We start from the raw sequence: 12,057 nt of genomic DNA, 5'->3' as shown, positions 1-12,057 counted from the left end.
TCAGTGTAAGGCATTAGAAACAGTGTTAAAATCCAGTATGTATTTAATATGTTTTTGTAACTTTTTATTGCACAATCTTTTGGGTAGAGTGTTGGCTTCAGGCTCAGACATACATGATTTTAAATTCAGCATCTCCCACTTAATATATCCTTGTGAAAGTTGCAAGCTCTATGAGCTTTTGTTTTCACATCTATAAAATGAAAATAATACCAATCTGAATGATTAGGGGATATAAAATGAGAAATTGTATGTGAAACACCTAACATAATGTAGTGCTTGGTGCCTAACAGGCACTCAGTAATGATTGAGTTTTATTATTAATTTGAGAATACATATACAAAGTATGAATGAAATATTGTGATTGGTTGTTATCATGTCAGAATTGTTATTCCCTTCAGAGTGGTGACCTCAGGAGGTTATCTATTTAATCTCATGATTCTGTGATTGATTGGAGTGTTTTTGGAACTCAGCTTTTGAAATTGTCTTCCATATTTGTAATCCCTTCTATTGAAATCCCCTATTTTGAGGGTGGATTTTACTTTTTATAGTAATCAAAAAGAATGAAAATTTAGTTTGAAACCAATTTTTGGGATAGCATTGGAATAAGACTAAGTAGCAAGACTGCCTTTCTTATCTTACGTTGTGTTCTAAAGATGATATTAGATGAGTATTAAACATATTTAGCATTGTAATGATATTGTTTGAAGTTAGTATATGATCTCCTATGATGATTATTTAGACAAGGAGAGTTATCTCCTGGGTATATAAGTACTGATTTGTTTATTAAAAACTTATTCCCTCAATGCTTATTTCTGTCTGTTATATTACATAATGGTATTGTTCACTTATGTAGTCAATAATTTACTCCTTTTCCTGTAAAAATACATTTTTTAACTTGTCTCTTTAGCGATCACCAGAATATACTAATTGCCGGTATCTATGCAAACTGTGCTTAATTCACATTGAAAACATCCAAGGAGCTCATAAACATATCAAGGAGAAAAGACATAAGAAAAATATTTTGGTAAGTTCTTTTAAAAAATTTATTTCTCAAATGGTAAAACTATATTAAATATTCTTTATTTTTGAAGCTAAAAATGAGGTATTTGTCCAGTCGGATATTAGTAGCTGAAAGTGATAGCCCTAGAAGCTGTGATTGCTTCCCTTATCTCAGGTGGTCAGAAGGGTAACCTACTCAAGACCAGTTTGGTCATCCTGAAGAATGTTTTTTCCTAAGTTTAAAGTAGTCAGGTACAATCAGTCCCTCTAACTGATATTTATTGAGTTCTTCTAGGCAGTGGTGAATAAGACAGTCATGGTTTCTGCCTTCAGGGTTTCTAAGAATTGGTGAGGGCATACATTGAATAAGGTTTTTAAGTATAATGAACCTTATTAAAGGGGAGAACATGGTGCTAAGGAAGTGTACAAGGATATTTTACTCAGTCTCTAATAGGGAGAAAGTGACATTGAGTTGAACGTTGAAGTAGTGGTTTAAATGACGAAGAGATGAGTGGCCTAGAGAGGTAAGTGGGGAGCATTTTACACAAAAAAGCACGAATAAAAGTCTTTAGGCAGGAAAGGCCATGGCATATGAGGAACTGAAAGTCTAGTATGACTAGAGCAGAGAGAGAGAGAGAGAAAATGGTATGACATGAAACTAGAGAAGTACAGACCATGCAGGGTCTTAAAAGCTTTAGACTTTTGGAGTTTGTAATTTTTCAGGTATTTCTATTAAAATATTTCATAGACATAGATATGAATAGAGTACTTTTCTTTTTAAAGTGTATTAGTATATTAACTATTGAATTTTTTCTTTTTAAAGTTATAATAATAAAACCGTGTAACCTCTTAATTATCTTTAAGTCTCAGTTCATATATCTTCTCTGAGAAGTAGTCTCTTACCTGATCCTTACAGCAGGCCTGGGTAAGGTACTCCTTTGTGCTCCCAAAGCAGCTTTTGCATGCCTTGATCAGAAAACCTAATGCACTGTATTCTGGTTGTCTGCCTTCTCTCCCCTTCTAGACTTCATTATTCAGTATTCTAGAGGGCAGGTTTAGTTTCTTAATTTCCTTTCTGAATTGCTAAGGACAATGTCTGACACACAGGACGTACTCAGTATATTTTTCTTGAAAAAAAATGAACGCACGGAAGCAAATCAGGAACTTTGAAGGAAAGAAATCATTCACATTTTACCAGCCTATTATTTTGATTTAATTAGAGCTTGAGAAGATTTAATAGGACAGAGACAAGGTGGTATTTTAGGAGATAATAATTGGGAATTTTTCGTTAATCTTGAAAGATGCCAATCATTAGTTCCAGGAGGTTCAGGGTATTCTAAGAAAGATACTTAAAAAGAAAACCATACTTACACACATTGTAGGTCAAGTATCCCTTATCCTAAATGCTTAGGACCAGAAGCGTTTTGGATTTTTTCAGAATTTGGAATATGTGCATTATACTCCAATGAGCATTTCCTTTGAGCATCATGACAGTGCTCATAAAGTTTCACATTTTGCTGGGTGCAGTGGCTTGCACCTGTAATCCCAGCTACTCAGGAGCCTAAAGCAGGAGGATCTCTTGAGCCCAGGAGTTAGAGACCAGCCTGGGCAAAATAGCAAGACGCCATCTCAAAAAAATCATCTATGACACACAGTTAATATCATACTTAATGGTGAAGACTGAATGCTGTCCCCTCAAGATTGGGAAAAAAGACAGGTATGAATATGCTACTGTGGAAAAAAGGCCGGGCGCGGTGGCTCTGTAATCCTAGCAATCCGGGAGGCCGAGGCGGGTGGATCGCTCAAGGTCAGGAGTTCGAGACCAGCCTGTGCAAGAGCGAGACCCTGTCTCTACTAAAAATAGAAAGAAATTATATGGACAACTAAAAATATATATAGAAAAAATTAGCTGGGCATGGTGGCGCATGCCTGTAGTCCCAGCTACTCGGGAGGCTGAGGCAGTGGGATTTCTTAAGCCCAGGAGTTTGAGGTTGCTGTGAGCTAGGTTAATGCCACGGCACTCACTCTAGCCCGGGCAACAGAGCAAGACTCTGTCTCAAAAAAAAAAAAAAGAAAGAAAAGAGTATGGTGATTCCTCAAAAATAGAACTGCTGTATGATCCAGAACTTCACTTCTGGATATAAACTTAAAAGAATTGAAAGCAGTGTCTCAAAGAGATATTTGTACACTCATATTCTTAGCAACATTATTCACAGTAGCTAAAACATGGAAGCAATCCCAGTGTCTATTGACAAATGAATGGATAAGCAAAATGTGGTATATTCATACAATGGAATATTATTCAGTCTTAAGGATGGAAATTCTGTCATATGCTACAAAATGGATGAACCTTGAGAAATTATGCTGAGTGAAATATGTCAGTCACAAAAAGAAAAATAGCATATGATTCTACTTACATGAGGTTTTTGGAGTAGTCATAAAGAAACAAAGTGGTGATTGCCAGGATCTGGGAGAAGGGGGCAATGGGAAGTTACTGTTTGATGGATGTAGAGTTTCAGTTTTGCGTATGTATACTATGTTAGAGTATTTGGATTTTATTTTCAGCATTATGGAGCTTAATGACATATTTTTGCAAGGTCACTGGCATCAGTGTGAAAGAAGCCTGAGAAGGGTCTATTTGGGGAGACCAGTTAGTCTTTTGTGATTATCTAATTAAGCAATGATAAACATTTGATCTGAAGTAGTAGTGAGAATAGAAAAGGATGTAGAATTGTGGAGGTGGAGGCCTAGGATGTCTAGAATGATCATAAAATATCTAAGATGTTATCATAGGCTATGGTGCCATTTACTTAGAGGAAATAAAAAAGTGTTTCATAACATACTAACTTTGAGACACTTACAGGACATTTCAATTAGAGATTTCCCACAATCATTTGCATATAAGGATCTGGAACTTATATTAGGAGCTGGAGTTTCAGATTTGGTAATCTTCAGTGTATTGAAGTCATGGATGTGGGTGAGATCACCAGAAGAGTGAAAAAAGGAGAAGATCAAGTAACACAAACATTTGAGGGACTAGTAGAGGAAGAGCAGCCAATAGACTGGTGAATGAGTAGGTAGTCCAGAGTGTGATAATACAGGTAAAAATAATCTAAGAACTTGAAAATGTCTGATTTGGCAACTAAGGAGGTTTTCATAATCCTGGTGAAAGCAGTTTCTGTTTCAGAGCTAAAAAATACATAATTTTGAGTGAGCCAGGGGTAAGGAAATAAAAGAAAAGGAGGGGTAGACTCAACTTTCAGAAAAATTCATAGTGAAGGAAAGAAAGGAAGATTGGTAGTAGCAAGTGTGGCACACAGGATCTTTTTTTTTCCTTTTAATATGGCAGAGTAAAACTCTTAATCACAGTTTTAATTTTTTATTAATTTGAATAATCATTTGATTAATCTTTATGTCTTTCTTGACTGTGAATTCCATGAGGGTAGGGATTATATGCGTTCTTTTTTTCCATTGCCTAGCACAGTGCCTGTCATATACTTGCTTTTCTTGTGCTTGTGGCCATTTGTATTAATATATCTTCTTTGAAGAAATGTTTATTCAAGTCCTTTGCCCATTTTTGAATTAGGTCATTTTTTGTTGTCCAGGCAAAATAGCAAGACCCCATCTCTGCTGTATATTTTGATATTAATCCCTTATTAGCTATATGATTTACAAATATTTACTCCCATTTTGTGGATTGTCTCTATACTGTGTTGATAGTGTCTTTTGATGAACAAATATTTTAAATTTTCATGCAGTTCAATTATTTTTTCTTTTGTCGCTTGTGTTTTTGGTGTCATATCCAAGAAATCATTGCCAAATCCAATGTCTTGAAGCTTTCCTCTTCTGTTTTCTCCTCAGAGCTTTATAGTTTTAGGTTCTTAGTTATGGTTTTATGGTTTGAGGTTTAGGTTTTAGTTTCTTACATTTAGGTCTTTAATCCATTTTGAGTTAATTTTTGTGAAGATCACATCCAACTTCATTCTTTTGCTTGTGGATATCCAGTTTTCCCAGCATCATTTGTTGAAAAGACTGTTCTTTCCCTATTGAATGCCCTTGGCACACTTGTCAAAAATCATTTGACCATACATAAGAGGGTTTATTTCTGGACTGTCTATTCTATTCCATTGGCCTATATGTCTGTCTTTATACTAAGCACCATACTATTTTGATCACTGTAGCCTTGTAGTAAGGTCTTGAAACCAGAAAGAGTGAATCCTCTAGCTTTATTCTTTGTAAAGATTGTTTTGGCTATTTGGGGTCCCTTGAGATTCCATATGAATTTTAGGATTGATTTTTGTATTTCTGCAAAAATATAATTGGGATTTTGATAGGGATTACATTGAATCTTTAGATTGCTTTGGGCAGTATCGACATCTTAACAATTTTAAGTCTTCCAATTTATGAACAGTTTTTCTGTTTATGTTTTCCTTTAGTTAGTTCAGTAATGTTTTATACGGTGTTTTCTCCATAAGAAATAGGGTCTCACTTTGTCTGACAGGCTAAAGGGCAGTGACCTGATAGTAGCTCACTGCAACTTTGAACTCCTGGGCTCAAGTGATACTCCTGCCTCTGCCTCCCACATAGCTGGGACTATAGGCATGCACCACCATGCCTGGCTAATTTTTAAATTTCTTTATTTGTAGAGATGGGGTCTCGCTATGTTGCCCAGGCTTGTCTTGAACTCCTGGCCTCAAGTGATCCTGCCACCTACAGTCTGCCAAAGTGCTGGGATTATAGGTGTGAGCCACTGTACCCGGCCTGTTTTATAGTTTTCATTGTACAAATCTTTCACTTCTTTGGTTATATAGTTCCTTAGTATTTTATTATTTTTCATGCTGTTATAAATGGGATTGTATTTTGGTTTCCTTTTCAGATTGTTAATTGTGTATAGAAATGCAGCTGTTTTTTGTGTCGACTTTGTATCCTGCTGTTTTGCTGAATTCATTTATTAGTTCTAAACAGTTTGTGTGTGTGGAATCTTTGGGGGGTTTTCTATGTGTAAAATAATATTATCTGCAAACAGAGCTAATTTTATTTCTTCCTTTCTAATTTTGCTGCCTTCTGTTTTTTTCTTGCCTAATTGCTCTGGCTATAACTTCCAGTACTTTGTTGAATAGAAGTAGTGAAAGAGACATCCTTGATCTTGATCTTAAAGTGAAAGCTTTCAGTCTTTGACCATTGAGTATGGTGTTAGCTATGGGTTTTTCATATATTGCCTTTATTATGTTGAGGTAGTTTCTTTTTACTCCTAGTTTGTTGAGTGTTTTTTTTTTTTTTTTTTTACTACAGAAGAGTTTTGAATTTTGTCAGATGCTTTTTCTGTGTCAACTGAAAGAATGTTTTTTTTTTAAATTTTGGTAAGGTGGTGTATTACATTGATTGTTCACTGTATGTTGAACCATCCTGACATTCCAGGAATAAATCCCACTTGGTCATGGTATATCATCCTTTGAATATGCTGCTGAATTTGGTTTGCTGGTATTTTGTTGAGGATTTATTGAAGGTTTTTAAGTAGGAGGATTACTGGTAGCAATATGGAGAATGGGATGAAGGGCCAAAGATTGGAAATGGTGATTTATTAGGAGGCTCTTGCCTGTTGGGCAAGTTTTCTTAGCCTAAACTAATTTTTTCTGGAATTTTCTTCATCTCAGCAGAAGACACCACTATTCACTCATTTATTTAGGACAAATACCTTTAAGTCATCCTTGATTCATCTCTTTCCCTTACACCATACATTCAAACCATCAGCAAATTCTACATACTTTACTTTCAAAATACTATGTTTCTAAACTCAGGCGTTCATTGCACACCTCTACTTCCTGCTTTAGTCTAAGCCACCATCATCTCTCACCTGGACTATTTCTAACTTTTACCTCCTCTGCTCCCTACAATCTGTTCTCCATTTAGCAACCAGGATTGTTCTTTTAAAATGTCATATCATGTTACTTCGTCCTCTTAGCCCCTCAGTGGCTTTTCGACTTAGAATAAAATGCTAAGCCCTTACCAAGTCCCGTAAGGTCATACAATATTTGATTTCTTATTAACTCTTCAACCTCATCATCATCCACAGTCTCCCCCTTTGTTAGTCAGCTACAGCCACCTTGGTCTCTTCAAATAACATGAGGGACTTTTCTTGCTTCAGGGTCTTTGCATTTGCTATTCTCTCTGTCTGGAATGCTCTTAACTTATATGTCTCTCTTCACTTCATTCAGGTCTCTGATTAAATGTTACGTGTTCAGAGTGGACTTTTTTGTCCACTTTCTTCTAAATAACACACTTTGGGAAGCTGAGGTGGGGGGAATCACTTCAGATCAGGAGTTTGAGACCAGCCTGGTCAATATGGCGAGACCTTATCTCTACAAAAAATAATAATAAAAATTAGCTGGGTGTGGTGGTGCACTCCTGGAATTCCAGCTACTCTGGAGCCTGAGGTGGGAGGATCGCTTGATCCCAGGGGTTTGAGGTTGCAGTGAACTGTGATCATGCTACTGTATTCCAGCCTGGGTGACAGAGCAGACTGTCTCAAAAAAAAAAAAAAAAAAATCCATGCAAAGGAGGAAAGAAATTAAAAACAAAACAACAGCAACAAAAATAATCTCCCTTCCCATCATTCTTTTAGCCTTTTCCCCAATTTTATTGCTCTTCATAGCACTCACATGACATGATATATTTATTGTCTATTTCCTCTAACTAGAATTTAAGTTATATGAGGGCAGCACTCGAATGGTAATATATGTGACAGACAATATATGAGGATATCAGGAGGATATGAGGATGGTCAATGATAGGATATCAGTGAGATGGAACAATAATCCTAAGGGAAGTAGGATAGGCTTGTTAATAGCTTAGGTAGAGGAGTTTGTTCCTTAATTGTCTTTTATATTCTTATTTCCATGAAAATCGTAGCAATATAATTCAGAGCATTTTGTGGTACTTCCATGTATATAAAGATAATTTTGTAGCATGTTGATCTCATTATTTTTTCATTGTCTGTTGCTATCAATCTGTTGGATGAATCCTAAAAAAGTAGTCATGAAAACTTAGATGCTCATCCAAGATTTAGATTATAATTAAGAATCCCAGAAATGGTCACAGAAATTTATAGAAATGAGGTTGACTTATCCCCTCCATGTTTGATAACTCTGTACCTGAGGTGAGCTTTGCTTATGTTAAGATTGAATATGATGGTAACACTTAGTGAAAATAGGTATGGACCAAAGACTTTGTTTAACTATATTTGGGTGAGTGTGTGGGGAAACCAGTTAGTTTTAGCTATTATATCTGATGGGAGTGTCATGTCTCAAAAGATGAGAGAGTATTTCTAAAATTTTTTCTTGTTTTAAGAGATAAGGTCTCTCTCTGTTGCCCAGGCTGGAGTGCAGTGGAGTAATCACAGCTCACTGCAGCCTCAAACTCCTGGTTTCAAGTGATCCTCCCACCTCCGCCGAGTAGTTAGGACTGCAGGTGTGTGTCATCACTCCTGGCTAATTTTTAAAAATTTTTTGTAGAGACAGGAGTCTCATTATCTTGCCCAGGCTGGTCTTGAGCTCCTGGGCTCAAGGGATTCCTCCTCCCTTGGTCTCCCAAAGTGTTGGGATTATAGGCGTGAGCCACCAAGCCTAACCAGAGATTGTTTCTTGACTGAAAAGGGTTATCAGAAAATGCTTATGTTATAATGCTAAATGAAAGAAACAGTATGGTCTCAGATATGTTAAAAAATGAAGGAGGAGATAGTAGGATTTGAGATTGTGGGTGATTTTCTCCTTTGTATTTTCCTTTGTGTTTTATATTTTGTAAATAGCGTATTTTTTTATAATCAGAAAAATAATTTATAAAAGTCCTTGTGCATATATAACATAGTCCCTTTTTAGCTCCTTGGTTTAAATTGACTTTCAATCTTTTAGCAGAATGGAGATTTCTTGAATATTTTGCCTAACTCTTGTTGGTTAAAATAACGAGAAATCATTTGTAAATACTAGGCAATGTGATGATAGAGTCCAGGAAGTTTTCCTGTGACCATTTAATCTGATACTGTATATGCTGATTAGATATGATTCAAGACTTTTTGCTACATCTAAGACAATCTGCCTTGATGCAACAAAATTATCAGCGAAGTGTTGTATTTATGGTATCTTGGCTTTGGTGTAGCATTTCAGAATTTATGTGGACAGTACAGTAAAACAAATTTTAAAAAGTTAATAGCAGCCACTCCTGCCCCCCAGGTCTCTCTCATTGTTGGAGACCTTCTTCACAAAGGCAGAGTCTCAGTCTCTTTTGTTCACTTCCATATCATAAATGACTTATATCTGGTGCATAGAAGGTAAATATTTGTTGAGTTAATTTGTTTCTCTTCTTCTCTGCTAAATGTAAGAATATTAAAATAGAATTTTTTTTTTATCATTATTGTGAAATGTTAACACTAATAGGAAAAACAGGAAGAAAGTGAACTTCGTTCTCTGCCACCTCCTTCCCCTGCCCACTTGGCTGCTTTAAGTGTTGCAGTTATTGAATTAGCAAAAGAGCAAGGAATAACAGATGATGACCTCAGAGTTCGCCAGGAAATTGTGGAGGAAATGTCAAAGGTTATAACGACATTTTTGCCAGGTACAAATACAGTTCATGTTTGATTTTTAAAGTCACAAAACTCTTTGCCTTGTTTCCTCTTGAACTAGGGTAAATTTTTTAATGTTTTCCTTTCTCTTTTTTCCTGTTCTTAAAAGTAAGTCGATTTGATTGTTTTATGAATGACTTTTTTGGGAGAAATATTTCAAATAAAGAGAGTTGAGATTTATGGCATAGCATAAGTTTGTGGTAGGAAGAAAAAGATTTTCAAAATACTAGATGGAGAATAATTTCTTAGTGTTCAAATTTTATATTTTTCAAAATATCATATAGTTTTCAGTGTCATTGATTTCTGAATGGACTTTTTAGTTATATTATTTTCAGTATAAACACTCCAAATAGTCACTGAATAAAATTCCTATTGCCTGCTGGTAGGGAAAAATTAATTTACTTTCAGTAGAGACTTTAGAAAAATGTTATTTTTTTGGTGCAAGGGGATGTCAGGTCAGGTTTATTTGAGTCATTTATGTATTGACTAAAATTTGCTCAGCCCGTGTCATTTTTTGCATCAATATAGGGTTAAAGTAAATGTATCTTAAAAGACTTATTTCTTCCCACCGAAGGGATTTTGGACAGTTGATAAATTATATTTCCATATGGATTTATTTTGAGATTTATAAGAAAGAATATAAAATTGAAATGAAAAATGAAATATTTTCATTTAAAAATTCTGTAGTAATATGGTTTTTTACCTAAAGTATATTGAATTCTAACTTAAATTATATATAAAAACAATTTATTATAGGAAGAAAAGGAATAAAATTTTTATGATTTTAATGACTTGGATGACTTTCAGACATTTTGTGAGCTTGAAAGGTTAACTTTTATATATACAACTGAGGATGAACTTAAAGTTTTTAAGAAATTAAATCTGCCTGATCAGTCCCAATCGTGTTATTTTCAACTTGCCCTCTGGTGAGATCCTTTTAAAAATTTGCCTTATTTTGATTTTTGAAATAACGCATTTGATAGTCTGAGAAAGATGTAGGTAGTGTATTATTGCTCTTATTTAATTTTTTCTTATAAACTCTTGAGAGCCACAGAGTTTTTTGGATTTTAGGTTTACAATATCAATGGACTTGGCTTCATTTTGTATTTTTAAAAATCATTGGCATCAAATATCTGTGATCTTTTCCCCATTCAATGTGATATTTCTTTTATAAATATAAATAAATGTAGTTTGTGCCAGTAGCTATAGCTAGGTTAGTACATTCATTACTGTTAATTATTGAATGCTAAACATATTCTCAGTCATTTCTCTATGAACTATTACCAAAATTTTGTTTAAACACTGAACTTGTATGAGTAATTTCTCTCCCTTTTCTTTTCCTGTACCTTATAACTGGGAAACATTATTTTGTAGATCAGTTAAAAAGGGTGTCATTCTTGTATAATCATTTTACTAGCAATGGGAAGATATAGAAATGAAGTGTATGCAATTTGCCTGTTGCTGTTTTTTTTTTTTTTTTTTTTTTTAAAGCTCTCATGTTTGCACTCCATTTCATGCTTTGATGTTTTTCCTTTATTCCAGAGTGTTCACTTAGGTTGTATGGCTCGTCTCTGACTAAGTTTGCTCTGAAAAGCAGTGATGTTAATATAGATATAAAATTTCCTCCCAAGGTAAGTAATTAGAAGAGAACCTTTCCTGTATGATACTTAACTAGTACATGGTGATTTTTATAGATTATCTTTTTTAGAGAAGGGGTAGTGGAATATAAAACTCTGGTTTATAGAGTATTACCGTCATGACTTATCAATGCTTTGGAAATTACTATTAGGTTTCAGACATAGGCAAAAAGAAAGGGACGGGAAAAAAGGAAGCAAAAGAGGAAGGCAATCAAAAGGGAAAAATGCTTATATCTGAGCATGTTGAATAGTTATTACTTCTGGTATGCACTATAGGAAGTGAAAAGAGTTTTGAAATCAGACATTGGGGTTCAGATCTTGGCTGTGATGAGCAAGTTACTTGATCTTTTTGAGCCTTGGTTTCCTCATTTTCAAAACAGGGATAATAACTTTCATACTAAATGCGATGATATATATCAGGTGTTTTAATGTAGTGCCTGGTGCATGATGGGTACTTTTAATAAGTAGTAGCTAATATCATTAGCAATAGTATCAATATTGTTTAGCACTGCTAACATTGCTTATTTGACATATCAAACATTTAAAATAATTAGTTAATATTTTATGTTTACAAATCTTTGAATAATATGTTTATGCTCAAAAGATTTGATTTGAGTGACAATTTGTTGTTTTAATTTCTAGTCTGATACATTTACTTTGCAATTAATTCATGATTATTCAAGTGGCTGCAAAGTGTACTTTCAACATTTGACAAGCTTGTTACGTAAAAGTAATAATTTACTCTAAGCCTTTTGGTCAAGTTGCCAGTTTCTGAGTTTTTATCTCAACAACTTCTTTTTAGTAGTC

General features: G+C 34.6%; 1 protein-coding gene across 4 annotated transcripts in view; it reads left to right on the top strand.

Moving 5' to 3' along the window:
• Positions 1 to 12,057, top strand: part of TUT4 (terminal uridylyl transferase 4) — a 109,402-nt gene that overhangs the window by 41,677 nt on the left and 55,668 nt on the right. For all 4 annotated transcript variants that reach the window (XM_069479976.1, XM_069479977.1, XM_069479978.1 and 1 more), the window contains 3 exons: positions 908 to 1,024; positions 9,429 to 9,606; positions 11,156 to 11,244. In XM_069479976.1, the coding sequence (XP_069336077.1) occupies positions 908 to 1,024; positions 9,429 to 9,606; positions 11,156 to 11,244 (384 nt within the window). The remainder of the gene's footprint in view (positions 1 to 907; positions 1,025 to 9,428; positions 9,607 to 11,155; positions 11,245 to 12,057) is intronic.

This window comes from Eulemur rufifrons, chromosome 8 (assembly GCF_041146395.1).
Source record: "Eulemur rufifrons isolate Redbay chromosome 8, OSU_ERuf_1, whole genome shotgun sequence".
NCBI classification, from domain to species: Eukaryota; Metazoa; Chordata; class Mammalia; order Primates; family Lemuridae; genus Eulemur; species Eulemur rufifrons.
Note: the sequence above shows the minus strand (reverse complement) of the source record. Positions and strands in the feature narration are given on the sequence as shown.